The sequence below is a fragment of the Panthera uncia genome (assembly GCF_023721935.1).
Source record: "Panthera uncia isolate 11264 chromosome B2 unlocalized genomic scaffold, Puncia_PCG_1.0 HiC_scaffold_24, whole genome shotgun sequence".
Classification (NCBI taxonomy): Eukaryota; Metazoa; Chordata; class Mammalia; order Carnivora; family Felidae; genus Panthera; species Panthera uncia.
Genome location: NW_026057580.1, coordinates 7,728,670 through 7,751,995, shown reverse-complemented (window position 1 = coordinate 7,751,995; position 23,326 = coordinate 7,728,670). Strand labels below are relative to the sequence as shown.

Genomic DNA, 23,326 nt, shown 5'->3' with positions numbered 1-23,326 from the left:
AGTACAGAATACCCAAGTAATGGAACACTAGCAGCCATGAAAAACAGACATGGAAAGATATCTACGTTTAGTGAAAAAGCAGGCTATAAAGCAATATGTCTTCCTTCAATATTTCTGAACTGGCTGGTTTTTTGTATTCAGTATTACTACTTTTACAGTCAGGAAAAAAAACTCCACTTTCCAAAAAGGCAAACTTCCTTATTAAAAAAATGGACAAAGGGCATGTTCAGCTAATTCATAAAAGAAATACAGTGGACATTTAGGACATAATACTCCTCAGAAATGACAAAATACAAATTAAAACAAGATCACACTTTTTATCTACCAAACTGGCAAAAGAAAAACATTTTTAATTGTAATATGCTGCACTGATGAGGTATTAAAGGAACAGCTACTCACACAGTAGCTGGCAGAAATATAAATTAGTCTGACCTTTATGAGGGAGACAATTTAGCAATTAAATATTAAGAGCATTAAAAACCACGTTTATCTTTAGCCCAGCAATCTAATTCTATGAAAAAACTCTAAGGAAACAATTAAGGATGCAAGCAAAGATTTACCTACAAGAATTTCAATACTGAGTTTACAGTGACAAAAAAATAAAAATAACCTTGATATCCAACAAAAAAGGATTATTAAGTTATTTTATATACACTTAATACCATGAAGCCTTTAAAAGTATAGAATCATATTTATTAAAAATGAATAATCATAAGAGATTTTTCAGTGAAAGATTACAAATTGTGTTTGTAGTGGTTTAAGAGTATCCACCAAAATTCACATCTACCCAGAACCTCACAATGCAATCTGATTTGGAAATAGTCTTTGCAGATGCAATTAGTTCAGATGAGGTCAGATCAGGTTGGACCCTAAATCCAACTGACTGGGGATTGGGGAAATCTGGGGAGGGGGAAATCTGGAGGCACAAGGAAGAAGGCCCTGTGACTATTGAGGCAGAGGTTGGAGTGACGTAGTACAAGCCAAGGAACACCAAGAAATGCCAAAAGAAGGGAGCCATCAAGAGCTAAAAAGAGTTAAGGGAGGATTCTTCTCTAGGAACCTTCAGAGCGAGCAGAGCCCTGCTGATGCTTTGATTTCAACTTCTAGCCTCCAGAACTGTAAGAGAATAACTTTTTGTTTTAAGCCACCCGGTTTGTGGTAATTTGTTATGGCAGCCCTAGAAACCCACCAAGTGTATAAAACACAGCAATCAGGAGCACAGACTCTAGTCCGAGACTACTTACATCTGAATTCTATTTCTACCACTTATTACCCATGTAACTTTACTAAGTTACTTAACCTTACTGAGCCTCTTTTCCTTTTCTGTAAAGTAAGAATAACTGTATTTATTTCCTGAAATTATTGTGAGCATTAAATTATGTAGTAATCACTTGAAACAGTACATGGAATATAGCAAATACTCCACTTTCATAAAGCAAACACAGGTACGCACACAAACACATGCAAGTATGTACTAGAAAAATACAGATGAAAGGGTTAAAATTGTTTATCTCTGGCTCCTGTGAGTATGGCTTGCTTTTGTCTTCTTTTTGCTTACTGGCACTTTCTAGCTTATCTGCAATGATTTAAGTCATAATAAAATTTTATATCATAATAAAAGTTATTATTTTTAAATTAAAAAAAATTTTAAACACAGTTGGTTCCCAGTTATATAGCTGTATGCAAAACCTCATCCCTCAGCCAATGATTTCTACTGTCCCAAAGTCCGTTATCAAAGTTTTTTTTTTAGTTAAAAAGCAAAATTTACTTCAGAAAGTAAATCCTGACCAGAAAGCATTTTAGAAGCACACTGTGTATCATTCAATCAATCGAGTAGTAGGCTGTTGATCCATAATAGGTTGTGAATCACTGACCTCAAGCACAATAATTCAAGTGTGAACCCTTGGAAATACTTCATAGAGCCATGGTTCACACATAAGAAAACACAACTGTTCATTTTTTAAAGTGAGTCTTTTAAAATCCAGTACATAGTCAATTCAGTGGGGCTGAGTTCCATATTTGGAATTAACTGCTCCTCTCCAAAGACATACATTAACTCTGGCTAATCATGAGAAAACCACTCACAAAATCAATAACCCTTACAAGTGAAAAATGTATCAGTTTCATCTGCACAAGGTAATTCCATAAGAGTTAAACCTCTTCAGTTTCAGTCTTGTGTTTTGGGTCCCTTGCGTTTAGTCAGTTAAGCATCCAACTCTTGATTTCGGCTCAGGTCATGATCTCAGAGTTCCAGGAGTTCAAGCCCCGCATCAGGCTCCACACCATTAGTGTGGAGCCTGCTTGGGATTCTCTCTCTCCCTTTCTCTATCTTTCTCTCTCAAAATAAATAAATTTTAAAAAAACCTTATAAAATGTGTTCTCTGAAAATATCTCATAAGCAAATTCAGATGGATTCACTAGTTTACTTAACACATTTTGCTCTTAATACAGCAAAACAAGTTTTAATAATTACATGTAATTACTGGATGAGAGTTGGTTGCTCAATACAGTGAAAGAATTCTACTGTACTTGAAGAGATCAAATCTGAAGAGATAAAATCTACCACTACGCTATTATTTAGTAAAATATAGATCTGTTTGATCATCCTATCCAAATATCTTGACAACTACTTCAGTACAAGGGCTGTGTTACCCACTACTCTGGATAGGAAGAACAATTATTCAAATTGCAATACCACTGCTGTTTAAAAAATACACACACACACACACACACACACACACACAGAAAATTCTGTAAGTATACATACACATACAAAATTCTACAGGCATGGAAATTTTCTAAAAGGTACAGAAAAATAGATAGTAGTGGCTACATCTGGAAAGAAGAACAGATTTTTGCTTCTCACTTTTAGTCCAGCGGTTGCAAATTAGTGGTCCAAGGAACACATCCTACCTATAGATGAGCTTCATGTGGTCCATACAGTGTTTTAAAATTACTTGAAATTGTTTTCATGCTTATTTATTTTTGAGAGACAAAGAGACAGAGAGTGGGGGAGGGGCAGAGAGACGGGGAGACACAGAGTCGAAGCAGGCTCCAGGCTTCAAGCTGTCAGCACAGAGCCGAAACAGGGCTTGAACTCACAAACTGCAAGATCATGACCTGAGCCAAAATCCGACACTTAACCAACTGAGCCCCAAGGCACCCCAAGATGGGGCCAACCTTTAGAGGGCTCAAATTGCTTCCAGAAACAATATTCTTGCCGTTAACTTAAATTTTAATTTCTTTCATGGCACATATATTGACAACATTTACATCTCATGGCAAACTGAATCTACAAAAAAGCCTGAAAAAGAGCTTAGATTATAGGACTTGTTTCTTCTAACAGTACTGGACCACAAAGTCTCCTTAAAAATGAAGTCTTTAGTCCATCTACTCTCACACCTTACTGAATCCGATGTTTAGGGAGAACCAAAGGCTGTTAGGGTATATCTTCCTCTCCAGGGTATGTATCGTATGTGATCAATATTATCAAAAAAGCAATGTTCAGAGAAGACAGCACTACTACGAACAATTAGTGTCCCAATTTCAAAAAAACAAAAGGACTTCATGAGGCATAAGAAAGGGAAGAACAACATTCCAGGCAGAAGAAAAAAGTTTAAAATTGGGAAAGCAAAAGTATATGCGGGAAATGAGCAGCAGACCAGCTTGAATGGAGCAGAGAGAAGCAAGATATCCAGCATAAAGGTATGCAGCAAAGGTAGAGGCAGATAAACCAGGACCAATCTTTGGAAGGCCCTGAATGTCAAGCTAAAGCCCTGTTCTTTATGTGGTACATAACAAGGGCATTATTAAAGGTTTCTGACCAAAAAAAAAAGGTCCAGATCAAAGCTGTGATTTAGAAAGATTGGTCTGGTAGTGGTATGTCCACAAAATGGATTGGAAGGAAGAGAGCCAGATGTAGAGAAACAATTTGGAGAGTATTCCTGTTAGGGTAGTGGTGCAGGGAATGGAAAACAAGAGTTGGAAAGTGCACTGTAGAGTGGAAACGAACAGGGTTTGGCAAGTGATTTGAGGTGTCCAGGAAAGAGAGGGCATTGGATAGAACTCAGTTCAAGCCTAATGTCTAGGAGACCAATGGAGCTATTAACAGGGACAAATCAGAGAGAATGGCTGGTAAGATGGGGAAAAGGATAAACTGATCTTGTAAATACACAATTAGGGGCACCTGGGTAGCTCAGTCGGTTAGGCATCTGACTCTTGATTTGGGTTCAGGTCATGATCTTCCGGTTCGTGGATCAAGCCCTGTGTTGGGCTCTGTGCTGACAGTGCAGAACCTGCTTGGTATTCTCTCTCTCTCTCTCTCTCTCTCTCTCTCTCTCTCTGCTCCTCCCCTGCTTATGCTCTATCTCTCTCTCAAAAATAAATAAATTAATTGATACACATTTAATTTTGGTTCCTAATAGAACACCCCTAATATTTTCCCCCATTAGGAAACCTTGCACACTTTCCTGGCCCAATTTTTAGGGGTGTTCTGAAGAAAATATGTATTTAATACAAGTAAAGGATATATTTAATGCAGTCAATGAGAAGCCAGTCCCAGAGCATGTGACATGATCAAAACTAAGCTCCACAGGATTAAGTTGGACTCCTACCTCACACCATATGCAAAAATTAACTCAAAATGGATCAGTGACCTAAGTTTAAGAAGTGAAACCATAAAACTCTTAGAAGAAAACATACAGGTAAATCTTCACGACCTTGGATTATTAGATATAACGCCAAAAGCACAAGCAACAACAAAAAATTAGATAAGCTGGGCCTGATCAAAATAAAAATCTGTGCACTGAAGAACATTATCAAAAAAAATAAAAAGACAACCTATAGAATGGAGAATAATGTTTGCAAATTACATATCTGATAAGGGTCTAGTATCCAGAATATATATAACTCTTACAACTGAACAAAAAAGACAATCCAACTAAAAAAAAAGTCAAAGGACTTGAATAAACACTTCTCCAGGAAAGTATGCACTGACCAAGAAGCATAGAAAAAGACATTCAATATCATTAGTAATTAGAGAAACACAAATCAGTCTACGGCCATACCACCCTGAATGCGCCCGACCTCGTCTGATCTCGGAAGCTAAGCAGGGTCGGGCCTGGTTAGTACTTGGATGGGAGAAACACAAATCAAAATCACAGTGAGGTACCACTTCATACCCATAAGAATGGCTGTAATTAAAAAAATGAAAATAACAAGTGGTTGGCAAAGTATGGAGAAACTGGGACAGACCCTTGTTCATTGCTAGGAGGATTATAAAATAATCCAGCCGCTGTGGATAACAGTTTGGTGGTTCCTGAAAAAGTTACACATTCAACTCCTAGGTATATAACCAAAAGAAGTAAAAACAGGTATTCAAACAAATACATGTACACATATTTTCATAGCAGCACTATTCACAATAGCCAGAAGTTGGAAATGGCTTAAATGTCCATCAAGAGGCAAATGGATAAATTGTGGTATACACATACTTTGTTGAAACATTATTCAACCATAGTATTGACACATGCTATACAACATGGATGAAGCCTGAAAGACACTAGACACAAATGGACACGAATATTGTATGACTCCATTTATATGAAATATTCAGAATAGGTACATCCATAGGAAAAGAATTCAGATTGGTAGTTGTCAAAGGCAAAGGGTGAAAATGGACCTGGGTGGTTGCCAGGGCTTGGGTTTCCAGGGAATGAGGAACAACTGCTTAACGGGTGTAGGGTTTCCTTTTGGGGTGATGAAAATGTTTCAGCTCGATATATATGGTAGTTGTACAACACTAGGAATACACTAAATGCCACTGAATTGTTCATTTTCTCATGGTTTAACTTCATGTCGATTTCACCTCAATTTTTTAAAAATCAGCAATATTCCAAGCCAAAAATAAAAATAAGCTCCATGTCTTGTTACTCCTGATCCCATTAACCACATTATAGCCAAGCCAATATTCTAGATGGTTCTGCTCCACTTGCTCCTTCCTGGTTTCACTTAGGAAACATCCTCTACCTGTATTACACTACTTTCTCATCAGTTCAAATCGCCTAATCATTTCAAAACTTCTAAGAAAGCAACCTGCCCACAGCAGTCATTCCATCTTTGTGAATCATTCCTTCTACTTGACTCAGTCCATTCCTACCTGTTCTGAAATTCAGCTAATTCAGTACTGACATATGAATGTTTCCTCATTATTCCAAAACTTTTCTCTCATCATTTCAGGCATGTTCTTTTCCTATCAGAACACAAAGTATAATACAGGCTGTTTTCTGCTTCTGTATTACACTATCTGCTATTCAAAATACATTTATTTAAATACTGTCTGGTTGATAGTTTTTGGTGTTATGTGCTACACAAATTTTGTGTGGAAGGAGTGGGAAGATAAGAAATGGTGAAGAAACCATCTCCACCCATCCTAGCTATAATGGAGATTAGTTTTCACTTCATCTGTGATCAGAAATACAAGGCCCACAGCAATACTGTTTGTAAAGACTTCCTGCAGGACAATAATATACTTTTTACTGTGCTCCTTTTAAAACTAAAATGAATCTAAATGCTCTATTTATAAATTTTTTTTATACCCAGAGTCCAAAACTTCTATGTGCCACTCAAAAAAGATAGAAAAAAAGTGGAGAAGAATATCCAAAGAACTCTCAACCTTCTTAAAAATGTTACAGACTGTACAACACTCTATCACTGAGTGTTATGCAATCCTTCCCTACCCTCTTCCTAAAACTGCTGCTTGGCACACATTTTTTTCAAGGAACCCAGTACTAATATCATGATTTATGTTACAAAAGTCTGGCTGCCAGGCTTTTCCTAGACTCATACACATAAACTAGAGAGTGGATCAGAAACTCATTTACCATGCAGGTGACTGAAAAAATGGATTAAGACCAGGCAGGGGAGGTACTATGAAATACAAGGTACAACTGATTTTTACATCTAGATCCTGATTTCACTTCATCAGTTATACCTTTATTTTATCCAGTGGGGTGCCTCTGACAATGCTGACAAAGTCAGCAGGACATGAGTGTACAAAAATGTTTTTCCAAGTTGCTTTTCTAGAACACATCTGTTCCATCCACTGTGGGCACATGTAATGTTCCAAAAAATGTATATTACTTCCTGAAGACACCAAGAGGTAAGCTAGAATGTTGCAACACCACAACTGCAAAGGGCCAGCCAAATAAGTAATCAACAGTGTCTATATGCTAGTCAACTATTATTTATACTTATAACTGAGAAATAAGGCCAATACTGACTCCTAAGTTAATGCCCTCTAAAAATCTAGAAGTGTTAAAAAATAAAATCTAGAAGTGTTACTTGCCTCGTCACAAATGCTAAAGAACAAAACTCACTTTAAAAACATAAGAGACAAATGATTTTGAGGACCAGAAGAGAATTTGAAATCTTACATAACACTAAACTGTACGCTTAAAATTGGTTAAAATGGTATATGTTTTATGTTAAATTTTCTAAAAATCATATGTAAATTCTCCTATGAATCATGTCAGTTTCCCCTGGAAAAAAGATAAGTGTATTAGACTACATTAAAGGATGAGAAACCATTAAGTTGAATGTGTTTAAATTATAAATAGTGAAAAAATTTTAGTGATTTCAATTAACAGAAACTTTCTGACCTCTTAAGGAAGGTGTTTATTAGACAGTCTCCATCTCCAAGGAGGGCATAAGCAATGAAAAAGTTTAAACTGTAGTAAGTAAGAGAGATTTAGTTTTGACATAATTCTAACTAGAAAAGTAATTAAACACTATAATAAGGTACCATGCAAATCTCTGCCCTCAGGGATGCAAAAATAAACTGTCTTGGAAGGATTATATGCAATTCTTCAGGAAAAACTGGAATGAACTGGAGAATCTCTTAAGCCAACTTCCAGTTTTAGAATTCCAGGTTCTATACTCACTGTCCAATAGTGTCTCTGCAAGACATTCCACCTATAGAAAGTTATACTAATCTACAAATCATTTCAGTTGGCTTAGCATACTGGGTTTTTTTTTTTTAATCACACCACTTATTCACTTTCTGTACTTACTGAGGAACTGAATATTGGCTACTTTTATTAAGTATCCCAGCAGCATGGCTGCCAACTCAGGTATAAACACTACAAAAAGCTTAAGCTGGGGGTGCCTGGGTGGCTCAGTCGGTTGGGCGTCGACTTCGGCTCAGGTCATGATCTCGCAGTCTGTGAGTTCGAGCCCCGCATCGGGCTCTGTGCTGACAGCTCAGAGCCTGGAGCCTGTTTCAGATTCTGTGTCTCCCTCTCTCTCTGCCCCTCCCCTGCTCATGCTCTCTCTCTGTCTCAAAAATAAACAAATGTTAAAAAAAAAAAAAATTAAAAAAAAAAAAAGCTTAAGCTGAAACAATACTTCATTCCAAATTAAAAATTAGAAATATCTACAAAATGCACAATGAACTAAAGACTAGGGGAAAAAAATATTTTATAGGGTAGATAATTGACAAGGCCAAAACATTCAACTTAGTTTTTTTGACAGCTTCTTAAATAGCTAATACTTACTTTTGAAAATAAAAGCAAAGTCTTTCCAACTTGAGTTTCATTTTAGAAAACTCATGGCCTTCGTTTTAAAATAATGATTTTTAATTTACCATAGTATTTTCTAGCAGTCATCAAACAACCGAATGGTGGTTATTTATTACAACCAATAGGAGGCACTTAAGAAGTCACAGTAAAGTTAATCATCTCAAATTCAACAGGTTAATCACAGCAATTTGAGAGATTTTGCCAACCTATATTATAGGACCATCTCAACAAAGTTAGACATTAAATGACATTTAAAAACAATACATTTCTAGACCACATATTTCTTAAACAACACAGACAAATGTTTTGACCAAGTACACATGCATGACTATATTTATTTTAACTAGATTGTATTAATCAAGATGAGCATTTGTTTAAAACAAAAATCTAATGAACTTAACCAGGTCAAAATAGAAATCGAAATATAATACTGGGGCTAACTGCTTTCAATAGAAAGAAAAGAATAGTAAGCTTTACTTCCTTCAATTCACAAAAAATTTTTCATTTTATAATCAAAGACAAAGAATATGACTTTTACAACCAGAAAATAAGGTGGCTTAAAGCTAAGTTACCACTTAATTGCCTGCATTCCTAAGAAGCTACTAACTTCTAACTGCTTTAAAACCTGAATACATCTGGGGCGCCTGGGTGGCTAAGTTGGTTGGGCGTCAGACCACAGCTCAGGTCATGATCTCTCAGTCCGTGGGATTGAGCCCTGCATTGGGCTCTGTGCTGACAGCCCAGAGCCTGGAGCCTGCTCCAGATTCTGGGTCTCACTCTCTCTTCACCCTCACCCGCTCATACTCTCTCAATCTCTCTCTCAAAAATAAATAAACATTAAAAAATTAAAAAAAGAAGAAAAAACCTGAATACATCTTTTAATGGCTCACTACTTTGCTCAGAAATGTATCACACCTTGTTTCATACAGAGATGCTACATCATTAGAATACATGCTACTCTGTGCCATTGAGCTTAATAATTTTTTATAAAAAATTCAAATAAAATTTTTATAACGCAACTATAATTTTTAAGTTATTTTTTTCTTACCCACACTGGGCCTCACCTTTCACAAAACCTAAAAACAAACAATCTTAGATGTTAAACACACACACCTCAAACACATAAAATTCATTACACTGGTTTTGTAGCCACAATAATTATACTAATAAATACTGACTCTAAAGAACTAAAAACTTATTAGGGCAGGGTTTAAATGGTACGACTCACAAGGGGTGGGGAGAAATAATGATCCTCCCCTACCAAACTGGCAGCAACAATATGCCAAGTTTCCTATGCTGAACTAGTGTAAACAAGGAAGAAAAAGAGCTGGGGGTGGGAAGCTGGCAGGCAAGAGAACAACCCTCGTCAAGATATAGCTTTACTTCTAAATTTCACTAGGGTAATACCTGTTCTCAGTGTTTTCAATAACCCCTATCAAGGACTATTTAAACACCGTAAGTTGGTGTTCAGAAAACTACTGCAGGCTGTAGTCCCTCTCTTCCCAGATGTAAAAAGATGTAAGTGGGGATCATAAATGCTTCTTTAATTATAAAGACTATCTCTCGCATTCAATGCCTCAAAAAGTTTTCTAAACATCTAGCAATTCAATCCCACTCTTGCTGTAACAATCAAGTTTAAAGATAAAATAGTAAGACCCACCAATGATGCTACACAGAAAAAAAATTCACACATCATCTTTGGTGTGACCATAGCTACAAGTAAGACGAGCACCATTCCAGACAGGACTAGATGAGAAATGGGATAAAGACTAAGCTTACAGCCTCTTTTTTCTGGCATTGCCCGAGGCATTCAGTGGACATGGAATAAAGGGGAAGCTGGTTGTATAAGTGATGCCAAGAGAAACAAGATTCCACATGTCAGGGGACTGAATGCCCAAACACAGAGAGCAAAGGGCACTCATCCCATGGCTTTCCGACCAAAGAAAAATGAGTTGTTTCACCTGAAATCTTTTCAGAAGAAGTCTAATGGTCTGTACTTTACCACTCACCCTAAGTGAGTGAATTCAACAACCCCTCCTCAGAGAACAAGGAGAGAGCCTTGCTTATCAAAAATAGCGAGGGCTACATCCAAAGCCAAGAAACACTCCTTTTGGTCTAAGCGCCATGGTCTTCTGCCCCAATTCTACAAGGAGACTCCAAGCCAAAAGATTTGGTTCCTAGTTTTCCTAAGCCAAGTTCTCCATTTTCCCAAACAACCCAGTCTTATTTCAGATAAGCCCCTCTCCATTCTGGCATTCTGGAGTCCAGGGCTCCAGTTCTCCCAGAAAGTTCCCTCCTCCAAGATAATCTCCTTTCCTCCACTTTTCCTAAGGCTTTCCCAGACCCTGCCCCCAAGCACTCCCGGTCCTCCGTTAGATCTACTAGCAGATCCCACTCCTCCCTGGCACAACTGTTCGGAAAGTCAGCTCTCTTACCGTGCTCACTTGTCCTTCCCCAAAATATGTTTCCTTTTTCCCTGTCTTCGAATGAAGAAACACAACACACGCGCGCGCGCGCATAGTATCTGTTCTCATCTCCTAACTCCCAAGTCTCTCCAGTGCCCCACGTTCTTCCAGAACACCTAATTCTCTCCCGGAGTTTCCTCTCATCCCTGTCTTCCTCGACCCTAACTCCATACCCCAGGCTTTCCCCCCACTCCCCAAATTCAGATTTCCTGTGCTGTGTACTCTTCACCAACACCACAGCCCTCCTGCTCACAGGTCCACCCCTCTGGTCTCGATACTCAAGTCTTTCTCCTCTTCTCATGTTCTTCGGCCCCTAATTCTCCGCAGAACCTCGGGAAGCCCTCCCCAGTCTCCCTTCCGCCCCTCCTGCACTCCGTGGCCCCCCACTCCCCTCGTACGTCCTCTCTACTCTTGCTCAGCCCCCAAATTTCTCCCATGTCCCTGAGGCTCCCCCACTCTCCCTCCACGCCCCGGGAAGAGGGTGCCCCTCAGCGCCCGCCCGCCCGGCCCGCCCTGCCGCTGGGCTCGGGTGTCCCTTCCCTTCCCCGCGGGCCCCAGTGCTGGCGCGATGGGGCCGGCTCACCAGTTGGTCATATCCAGGAAGAAGGCGCAGCCGGCCGGGTTGAGCTGGAAGCCGAGCAGTCGCTGGAACTCAGAGATGAGCACGTCCTTGTCGGTGGTGCCCAAGCAGCTGAACTTCTGCATCAGCTCAGGGTCCAGGTCCACGTCCATGCCCTCCATGGCTGGGGCCGGACACCCGCTTCCCCGCCTCCTCACAACCGAGCCGCCGCCGCCGCCGCGCCGCCGGGCCCGGGGACCGGGAGGGGGCTCGCTGCTAGCTGGCGCCGCGACCCCGCTCCTTTAAGGTAGGCCCCGGGCCTCTCACCGCCTCATAGGGATAAACTCACTCAGCCACTCACTCACTCTCTCGCTCCCCCCCCTCCCACCCCCCCCAGCGCCGCCGCCTGCGCCGCTGCCGCCTCTCGCTTCTCTGCCGCCTCCGCCTCCTCCCGCGCCGCTCCCACTGCGCAAGCGCCGCCCGCCTGGGCCCCGCCCCTTCCTCTCCCGGAGTCCCGCCCCTCAGTGGCGTCACAACCTCGTGACGTCTCTCGCGTGACCTCACCGAGGTGGAGCGAGGGGGCGGGGAGTGGCAAAGAGGAAAGGGACCGCTCGGCGGCTGAGGGTGACTCCTGGCCTGACCTTCTCCTCTCTCCGCCCCCACTTTCAAGGGGAGGAGTTAAAGTCCGGGGTTTGGGGAGAAGCTCCGGGATCTTGGTCCACCGCAACTCCACCATTTTGCAGGTGAGAAAACAAGTTCGGGAGAAGAGACCATGGCAAGGTCGAGTACCAAAGTGCAGGCAGGACGCAGTCCTCTCGGCCAGGGCTTTGCCCCTTGTCCTGGAAGGGCTTGATTGCACAAGTTTTAAGAGCTGTTTTTCCGGGTCGATAAGTGCCGTGAACGCTTGGTTACCAGCCATCCTCGGCGATGGTTACTACAATTTGTTAGTGCCGTTTCTGTTATGCAACAGCAGTGTCAAGTCTCGGAAGTTAAGGAGGCCTCGATACAAACATCAATCAGAAGTCCAGACAGCAACATACATATCCTCCCACCCACTCTGTCAAGACCAGCCCTCTCAAAACAAAGGTTAAGTAAGTCACGAGGATTTGGCATGCCTTGTTCTGTTTTTAAAATAGGAAGCGGGGCGCCTGGGTGGCGCAGTCGGTTAAGCGTCCGACTTCAGCCAGGTCACGATCTCGCGGTCCGTGAGTTCGAGCCCCGCGTCAGGCTCTGGGCTGATGGCTCGGAGCCTGGAGCCTGTTTCCGATTCTGTGTCTCCCTCTCTCTCTGCCCCTCCCCCGTTCATGCTCTGTCTCTCTCTGTCCCAAAAATAAATAAAAAACGTTGAAAAAAAAATTAAAAAAAAATAAAAAAATAAAATAAAATAGGAAGCAAAATACTGCTGTAAATTTGGTACACCTGCCTGGTGAAGGCCCCATTTCGAGATCAAAGAATGAGAAAGGCAGCGTAGGGACCATTTTGTCTACCCCCTTGCATTCCCATTTGTTCAACACCGCCACATCCAAAGAGGAAAAGATGAGGAAGAAATGGTCTTCTGCCTTCAAGTAGCTCCCTGCTTTACTAATAAGGAAAGTGAGATCCGGAAAGCTTATATGTCTTGTCCAAAAATACAGAGCAGCCAAACTAAAAACCAGCTTTCAGTTTCCTAATGGGTTATGTTTTCCATAACAATTTCAACAACACAGCACTAGAATAAGTGAACCGTAGTGTCTGGGTTGCTAGGAGGTTTTGCAAAGGGACAGTATTCTCTTTCTGTTAGTAAAATAAAATATCTTTAAAAGCCTGGGTTCTAGGGGCGCCTGGATGGCGCAGTCGGTTAAGCGTCCGACTTCAGCCAGGTCACGATCTCGCGGTCCGTGAGTTCGAGCCCCGCATCAGGCTCTGGGCTGATGGCTCGGAGCCTGGAGCCTGTTTCCGATTCTGTGTCTCCCTCTCTCTCTGCCCCTCCCCCGTTCATGCTCTGTCTCTCTCTGTCCCAAAAATAAATAAAAGCCTGGGTTCTGGGTCACACACATTTAGGATTCTCATTCTGCCAGTTATTGGTAATCATAGTGCCTGCCCAGATAGGACTGCTGTAGGAATTAAATGAGATAAAAAATATAAACTCAACACAGCGCCTGTTCCATAAAAAACACTTCAAGAAGTGATAACTAGTATTGTGGCCATAAACATAAGACGACTCTGGAAATAAACAATGATACAAGTAGCCCAGGATATTTCTTTACCTGACTCCCCTTCTACTTCATTTCCCTTCCTTGTTCTCTATTACAATATGAAATATATGCCCTTTCTCTTTTCCTACTAAGGGACCACCCTTCTCCAGTGATATACTATGGAAGATAACTTTAACAGCAGATAGTTACAATACTTACAAACTCATATAATAGTTCTGAACTTTTTTTATAAGAAACTGTTAAATCATTGCCAAGGCCTAATTTTTGGGTGACCACAATATTGGAATATGTTACTAATATTGAGGAAAATTCTATTTCAGGGGTGAACACATATTGTCCCAATCTTATGGATGGTGGAATGGGAACACAGATTATAAAAATCCCAGTATTAGAACTGAAAGAAATCTAAGACTGCCTAGCCCAACCTCCCCCATTTTACAGATGAAGAAACTGAAACCAAGAGGGGGGAACTGATTTACCCAAGATTACACAACTAGTAAGGGGTGTTCAAACTCCCAGTCTAGCACTGTACCCACTATATCCTACTACAATTCCTTTTATACTTTGAGTTCAGTTTGGCCTTACATACAAAATAATCAGAAATTGATATTACTCTATTAACTAAAACTAAGTGTCTTAACTTGCAATATCCATGGATTAATGTTGTGTTGGCCTAGGACCCAAAAGAAGAAAATGTTATTTTGTTATAAACCTGACAACTCCATTAGAATGCTGACCCAAGAGGGGCGCCTGGGTGGCTCAGTCGGTTAAGCATCCGACTTCGGCTCAGGTCATGATCTCACGGTCCGTGAGTTCGAGCCCCGTGTCGGGCTCTGTGCTGACAGCTCAGAGCCTGGAGCCTGTTTCAGATTCTGTGTCTCCCTCTCTCTCTGCTCCTCCCCTGTTCATGCTCTGTCTCTCTCTGTCTCAAAAATGAATAAATGTTAAAAAAAAATAAAAAATAAAAAAAAAAAAAAGAATGCTGACCCAAGATAAACTAACAACTCTTGGCCAACACCATGTAGTATTAAAGTCTTGACTCACTCATAAACAGCCCACATAATGCAAAGAGATCCTTGCAAATAAGAGACCCAAGTGGCCCAGAACTTCAGTTTATGACAGAAGTTATCTCAAAAGAGTATAACTACTCCTAAAGTGAATTCTGAACATTGTGGGGACATTTGGGGTTCTCATGAGATTGGATGTGGTACCCTGGCCATTAATTCCCTGAGGACTGAGGATGATAATCTTCTGCAAATCTTGGGACAGTCACACACAATAGAAGACTGACCCATCCCTAACCACTATGCAAAAACACTGACCAAGGTGGCTGGCACATTAGGTGTGAAGGAAGAACCAGCCGCTCCACCTTCCATTGAATTGTTCTTTTGCGGGATGAGATATTAAATGGAGAAAATGAGGTGTTACCCGTCAGGATACTCACAGAAATGTGAATCTCCACTTGAATCTGGGGGGTTATTAACATGCATGGTTCTGCTATAATGGCTCTGCAGCTTTGTTTTATTTTGTTGGAAAGAGGGCATGCAGAAGGACTAGTTGAGAGACAAAAGAACAAATTGCTGAACACCACCCTAAGGACAAAAAGCTGATTGATGGCAGTATTCCAAAAGGGCTTCTAGGTATTATCTCAGAACTATGTCAGGTACTTTGCCCAGAGTTGCCGCTGCCTGGGATATCATACAACCAGCCAGTTTCTTTCTGAATTTCTTGGGCTGGTGATCACATATAAGAAATTTAAATTAACCCCAGATCCCCAGACTAGTTCAGTTTAAAATTTCTTAAAGGAGTTAAGCCATTCAATCTTTAGAAGTTAAAAGTCTGGGAGAAAAGTGATTCATCTCACCAGGGCAGCCTTGATTGGTTCCAAACCTCTAAGTCCCTAAGATTCAGAATTGCCAAGCCCGGCTAGTACTAAGATTATGCCACAGCATAACCGATTCAAGGAACAGACAGAGTCCAAATAGATGTTATGCTACATTATATGATAATAGCAACTTGTAGTAGAAACCTTTTGGGTATATATCCAAACTGTGATGATCTCTTTTCTGCCAACTATTAATGACCCTCTATGTGGCCTCCAGCAGCCATATGTATCCTATATTGCCCTTTCCTTTAGCCTCCATTTGATTGGACAAAAGGGATATGCTCAACCTAGGATCAGCCAATCAGATTCTCTCTCTCTCTCTCTCTCTCTCTCTCTCTCTCTCAGGAATTTGGAACTGAACTCAATGAGTTTGTGGAACAGGCCTGGGCTGTTTACTTGAAAGTCGGTGATAGAAATACAGAAAAGAGACTATCTTTGTGGGGCACCCTTGAAAACAAAATAATGCCCATCTGCAGAAAGAGAGCCACAAGGCAGAGAGAAACAAAGATGAGAGACCTGAAGGCTTAGGAGAGAGAAGTTCCTTATCACTTTGAGTCCTGGTTATTCAGCTTCTCTTAGATTCCGTTAGAATCTCCAGATTCCATTCAAAATACATTATCTCTTAGATGAAGTAAAAAAAAGTCAAGTTATTTTAAAAAATTAAGAAAATCATGTGAATACAATGTTTGATTTCTAGATAGGGATGGACGTCCTACTCTTAAAAACAGTGAAAACTTAAGGGCGCCTAGCTGGCTCAGTTGGGAGAGCGTGTGACTCTTGATCTCAGGGTCATGAGTTCAAGCCCCACACTGGGTGTAGAGATTACTAAAAAAAATAAATAAATTTAAAACAAATAATGAAAATTCCAATTGAAAAAAAATGACACAAAAAGGCAATTCACAAAAGAAGAAATACAAATGGCAGATAGACATATTAAAAGATGTATTATGCCACCCATATTAAAGAAATGGATTAAAACAGCAATAAGGTAGGGGCGCTTGGGTGGCTCAGTCAGTTACACATCTGTCTCTTGGTTTCAGCTCAGGATCCCACGGTCATGATCTCGCGATCATGAGCCCACCTCCGGCTCTGCACTGGGCTTGGAACCTGCTTAAGATTCTCTCTCTCCCTCTCTCCCTCTGCCCCTCCCCAACTCTGCATGCTTGTGTGCTGTCTCTCAAAAACAACAACATTTTGCCTAATCAGATTGTCAAAGCTTCAAAAACATTTATAATAGCTTTAGTTGGCAAGAATATGGAGAAACAGGTGCTCTCAAACACCACTGCTTCTGGGAATATAAATTGATGTAATTTTTCCTAAAAGTGAGTGGATGTGAATTCAGATGAATTAATGTGAGTAACCTTAATAATGTTCATATACAATAGCCCCCAAATCTTAGGTTTATAAAAAGGCTTTTTGTTAGAAGTACTATAATACATATGATAGTAAAAAGGTGGAATAACCCAAATGTCCACCAATAGGGGAATTGTTGAAAAAATATATGTGGGCAGGAGTGGATTCATTCTTTTCACCAATATACTTTTACATGAATCTATGACCAAAAAAGTAAAGAATTAGAAAGAAACCTGAATGAATATTTCAATAATCTTAGAAGAAGAAATCTCCAATCATAATATCAAAGAAAAGATCTATAGTTTTGCCTGTATAAAAAATCTAAGGGGCACCTAGGTGGCTCAGTTGGTTAAGCGGCTGACTTCAGCTCAGGTCATGATCTCACATCTCATGGGTTCCAGCCCCGCGTTGGGCTCTGGAGCCTGCTTCGGATTCTGTGTCTTTTCTTTCTGTGCCTCCCCCACTTGCACTGTGTGTGTCTCTCTCTCAAAAATAAGTTAACATTAAAAAAATTTTTTTGGGGGGCGCCTGGGTGGCGCAGTCGGTTAAGCGTCCGACTTCAGCCAGGTCACGATCTCGCGGTCCGTGAGTTCGAGCCCCGCGTCAGGCTCTGGGCTGATGGCTCGGAGCCTGGAGCCTGCTTCCGATTCTGTGTCTCCCTCTCTCTCTGCCCCTCCCCCGTTCATGCTCTGTCTCTCTCTGTCCCAAAAATAAATAAAAAACGTTGAAAAAAAAAAATTTTTTTTTTATTTAAAACTTCTTTGTTTCAAAAGTTAAAAAATAAAAATAAAAAATACCATGAGCATAATCAAAAGACAAAAGGATAATTCAAGGACAATATTTATAATACACAGGACAGAGTACTAATATCATCATTTAATAAATAAACAGCTCTTGGGTCGCCTGGGTGGTGCAATCAGTTGAGCATCCAACTCTTGATTTCAGCACAGGTCATGATCCCAGGGTCATGGGATCGAACCCCGTGCTGGGCCCTGTGCTGAGCATGAAGCCTATTTAAGATTCGCTCTTTCTCCCTCTGCCTCTCTCCCCTGCTCATGCTCTCTCTCTCTCTTAAAAAATTTTAAAAATAAATAATAAATAAGTAAACAAACAAACAGCTATTAGGATAACCAAGGAAAAAACAATCTAAAGGAAAAATTGGTAAAGGACATGAATGGGCAATTGACAAGAAAAATTATATAAATGGCCTGTAAATGTATGAGAATATTTTGAATACCATGAATAATCAAGAAATGCAAATTAAAACAAAAGTGCAATATCATTTTTATCTGTCAATTTGGCAAAGATTGATCATAGCCAGTATTCTACAAGATGTGAAGAAAAACACAATTTCATACAATGTTGATAGGATTACAGATTCGTAAAAACCTTTCAGGAGGGTGTTTTGGTAATGGCCATTAAATTTTAAATGTGCACCTTGCATCTTAGGTATCATACAGATAACTAAAAAGGATGACCAAAGATATATGTAGGATGATCACTACAGAATTTTTGGTAATGCTGAAAAATTGGGAACAATCTGAATGACCAACCATAAGGCTTTGACTATATTTATGCTATAGAATATTACACCACCGTTTAAACAATGAAATAGGCCTATATGAATTAACATGACAAGATACAGAAGATTGAGTTTTTTTAAAAAAACAAATTATTAAACAGTATATATACCATGATCTCTTTTGTATCTATATAAAAAGTATAGTAAGTGTATATGTTTATGTATGTGCTTGGAATATATGCATAGCAAAATATCTGGGGGAATGTATACCAATGGTTAAGGAAGGTGGGGTTATGGTAGGGTTGCCACATAAAAACCGGATAACCAGTTAGACTTGATTTCAGGTAAACAACATTTTTAAAAAATGTTTATTTATTTTGAGAGAGAGAGAGAGAGAGAGGAAGCAGGGGAGGGGCAGCCAGAGAGGGAGTGAGAGAATCCCAAGCAGACTCTACACTGACAATCTGCCGTGGGGCTCAAACCCACCAACCACAAGACTATGACCTGAGCCAAAACGAAGAGTCAGACTGTTAACTGACTGAGCCACCCAGACACCCCAGTAACAATTTTTTTAATGTAAGTGGTCACAAATATTAACTGGGTATCTTGTATTTTTATTTGCTAAATCTAGCAACCCAATTTATGGGAAACATTCACTTTTAATGTTAAATTTCTGTATTAGTTGAGTTTTTACACTGAGCATGTAATCATTTTAAAAAGGTAAAATTTTGGGGGCTCCTGGGTGGCTCAGTTGGTTGAGTGTCCGACTTCGGCTCAGGTCTGATCTCACTGTTCGTGAGTTCGAGCCCCGTATCAGGCTCTGTGCTGATAGCTCAGAGCCTGGAGCCTGCTTCAGATTCTGTGTCTCCCTCTCTCTCTCTCTGTGACCCTCTCCTGCTCGCTCTCTCTCTCTCTCTCAAAAATAAATAAACATCAAAAAAAATTATTAATAAAAAGATAAAATTTTTGAATAACATTTTAAAGTTATGTTGGTAAGGTAGAATTTTATATACCTCCTTTGAAAACACATTTTTGAGGAATGCTTAATGATATAAAAAAATCCTGATGTTAGTGTCGATTTTTAAAAGCTGCATCAAAATCGTAAATACAGTATAATCCTGTTTTTTTTTTATTTTTTTTTTAATTTTTTTTTTCAACGTTTTTTATTTATTTTTGGGACAGAGAGAGACAGAGCATGAACGGGGGAGGGGCAGAGAGAGAGGGAGACACAGAATCGGAAACAGGCTCCAGGCTCCGAGCCATCGGCCCAGAGCCTGACGCGGGGCTCGAACTCACGGACCGCGAGATCGTGACCTGGCCGAAGTCGGACGCTTAACCGACTGCGCCACCCAGGCGCCCCTATAATCCTGTTTTTTAGACTATAGCTATAACTCATTAAAGTAAGCACACTAAATAACAAAATAAGCAGAGTAAACAACTGGAAAGAAATATATCAAAATATTATAGCATTATATCACACAGGAAAATTGCAGGGGATTTCTGTTTTTCTTTCTACAGTTTTCTGTATTTTCCAAAGTTTTAACAAGTGTGTATTTGAAGAATTTTTGGAATAAAACTTGCCTATGTTAAGTGAAAAAAACAGGATGTAAAATTAGCATATTGTATAAACCTAACTATATAGCAAAAGATTGGAAATATTAATAGAGAATTGATCATTTTAATTCTTTTTATCCTTTTTTTATATTTAAAGAAATAGATCAACTTGATTCTTTAATTGACGGACCTATTATCTCTGCTAACATACAAAGATGTTTACAATATGTCCCTTTTTTTTTAAGTTTTTTATTTTGAGAGAGAGAGAGAGAGAGAACACAAGCAGGGAAGGGGCAGAGAGAGAGGGAGGGAGAGAGCTGTCAGCACAGAGCGAGCCCAACAAGGGGCTCAAACCCACCAACCATAAGATCACTACCTGAACCAAAATCAAGAGTCAACGCTTAACCGACTGAGCCACCCAGGTGCCCCTACAGTATATTCTTAAATGATAAAAAGCTATGAGAAGACAGTATTACCTATGCTCTAATTTCTAACAGATGCATGAATAAGTGCAGGAGATGTCTAGAAGGATATACTTCAAGGTGTTGATGATGACAATCTCTGAGTGTGGGGAATAATGGATGTTTTTACATTTTTATCTGTATTTTAGGATTTTTAATAAAATAATCATGTCATACAACATTAAGAGACCCTTCGTTTTGAAGAAACGAAAATTGGGTGACCTGGGGGCTTATCAAACATGAATTCATTTCAGTTTTTGACATTCTTTTCCCCATGTTAGCTGTCTTAAACTTTGTAAGCTGCAAAACCTAGGCAGCAGCTAACAGTCCAATGAGCTACCCGGTTGAGCAAGCAAATGTCTGCTGACTTACTATCAGCAAGGCTGAGTTAGGGACAGTGGCCCAGAAAGAGAGCCTTCATCCTTGTGCTATGTGACCATGGACAAATGACTAAGCTTCTCTGTAGACCTCAGTTTATTCATTTCAATATAGGGAACGCTGCAAAAAGATCACTGAAGTGAAGCAAAAGAATATGTCAAACAAAAGAAAAACTTTTTGGAATTTAACCTACAGCTACAATTAGTATTCACATAAACATACCCATAAGCCAAACTTCCATTCTGTGCTTATTCTCCAGGGTTGGAAGCTCAAATGAGGTGGGCATAAGTGCTTGTAAATGTTAAATATTGAAGTATAACATAACAATGGGGGAGATACAAGGACATGCGTTTCTACAAATAACTGTATAAAGGTAGCTAACAGTACAAAGCAACATGTGTTCAAGTGCCAAATGAGCAGTAGACAGGGTGAGTAGGACTTGGGAGGAGGGAGGAGTGAAGGGTGAGCTGAGATGCCCAAAGAAGCCTTCTAGGAGACCTTATCCAGGCCCTGATGATTTTCCACAAGGTTTGAGGAACAGGCTAGTGAGGGGACACATTACACCAAAGTCATTTAGATGTCTGTTTATTCTTTTAATTGTGATTTTTAAAAGAGTTTTTTTTACATTTATTTATTTTTGAGACAGAGAGAGAGAGCATGAACAGGGGAGGTCAGAGAAAGAGGGAGACACAGAATGTGAAACAGGCTCCAGGCTCTGAGCTGTCCGCACAGAGCCCAACGCGGGGCTCGAACCCACGGACCGCGAGATCACAACCTGAGCTGAAGTTGGACGCTTAACCGACTGAGCCACCCAGGCGCCCCTTAATTGTGATTTTAAAAATACATAACAAAATTCACCATCTTAACTATTTTTAAATGTTTATTTGTCTTGAGAGAGAGAGATCACGTGAGAGGGGCAGAGAGGGATAGAAAGAATCCCAAGCAGGCTCCACACTGACACAGGGCTCAATCTCACAAACCATGAGATATTGACCTGAGCCAAAATCAAGAGTCAGACACTCAACTGACTGAGTCACCTAGGCACTCCACTGTCTTAACTATTTTTAAGTGTACAGTTTGGTAGTGTTAAGCATATTCACATTGTTGTGTAGCTAATCTCTAGAAGTTTTTCATCTTATAAAACTGAAACTCTGTACCCATTAAACAACAACTCCCCTTTCCCTCTCCCCCCAGCTCCTGGCACCCACATTTCTACTTTCTGTTTCTATGATTTTGACTATTTTATTTGATTAAAAAATTTTTTTTATGTTTATTTTTGAGAAAGACAGAGCACAAGCAGGGGAGGGGCAAAGAGAGAGGAAGACAGAATCTGAAGTAGGCTCCAGGTTCTGAGCTGTTAGCACAGAGCCTGATGCAGGACTTGAACCCACAAACCATGAGATCATGACCTGAGTGGAAACCAAGAGTCAGACACTCAACCGACTGAGCCATCCAGGCACCCTTCTATGAATTTGACTATTTTAGATACTTCATATAAGTGGAATCATACAATATTTATCTCTTTGTGATGCACAAAAGTTTTAAGTTTGATGTAGTCTTATTTGTCTATTTTTGTTCTTGTTGCCTGTGTTTTTGGTGTCAGATCCAAAAAATCATTGCCAAGTCCAAAGTCATGAAGTTTTTTCCCCGTGTTTTCTTCTAGGACTTTTATAGTTTGGGTTTTACATTTAGGTCTTTAATCCATTTTGAGTTATTTTTCATATATGTTGTAAGATAAGGATACAACTCCATTCTTTTATGTGCATTTGGGAGTCTTTAACAGCTACAAGACCCAGGCTCCTTTTTACTGCCTCCTGTTTGTTCTGATCACAGAAATATACCTAGAAGTGAATCCAGGTAATGGGAATAAAATTAAAATCTAAGGTGTACTTGAGGGGGAATTTTCTCTGGGAAGTGAATGGGTGAGGTTCAAGAGCAGCCTACTACAGTGAGCAGTACCTCTGCTCTGAACATCCACCTGGAGCATGATAGGAAAGAACCAGATCCCGCACATATGGGGTTTTCCACCTCCTCTACCCTATTTCCCTACTCGAGAGACAAAACAAAACAAAACAAACAAACAAAAAAAACAGGAGGCACCAACCTATTACACTATCTTTTCTTCAGGACAGAGCATCTGATGTCCTGGGTCTTTTTTCCTACTGTGGTGAATGGGACAATGCAAAAGAAAACCTGATTGTCTTGATCTCCTGTCCCCCCGTCTCTCAACCTAGATACATCCAGAAGTAGTCCATTCTTTTCTCCTTGTCCTCCTCCTCCTTCTTCTCCACCTCCCCTCTCCTCCTCCTCCTCCTCCTCCTCCTCCTCCTCCTTCTTCTTCTTCTTCTTCTTCTTCTTCTTCTTCTTCTTCTTCTTCT

At 40.2% G+C, this 23,326-nt stretch overlaps 1 protein-coding gene and 1 long non-coding RNA gene across 4 annotated transcripts in view; one reads left to right on the top strand and one right to left on the bottom strand.

Annotated features, from left to right (window-relative positions):
* The window catches only part of ILRUN (inflammation and lipid regulator with UBA-like and NBR1-like domains), a 95,772-nt gene extending 83,786 nt beyond the window's left edge, over positions 1 to 11,986 (bottom strand). Inside the window, exon 1 of one of the 3 annotated variants that reach the window (XM_049653414.1) lies at positions 11,625 to 11,986. In XM_049653414.1, the coding sequence (XP_049509371.1) occupies positions 11,625 to 11,782 (158 nt within the window). In that variant the 5' untranslated portion in view covers positions 11,783 to 11,986. The remainder of the gene's footprint in view (positions 1 to 11,624) is intronic. The other 2 variants (XM_049653413.1, XM_049653412.1) reach the window with 2 other exon arrangements.
* Positions 11,987 to 12,139: 153 nt separating this feature from the next.
* LOC125938339 (uncharacterized) overlaps positions 12,140 to 23,326 on the top strand; it is a 40,636-nt gene continuing 29,449 nt past the window's right edge. The window contains exon 1 of the long non-coding RNA XR_007462672.1: positions 12,140 to 12,343. This is a non-coding gene — a long non-coding RNA (uncharacterized LOC125938339). The remainder of the gene's footprint in view (positions 12,344 to 23,326) is intronic.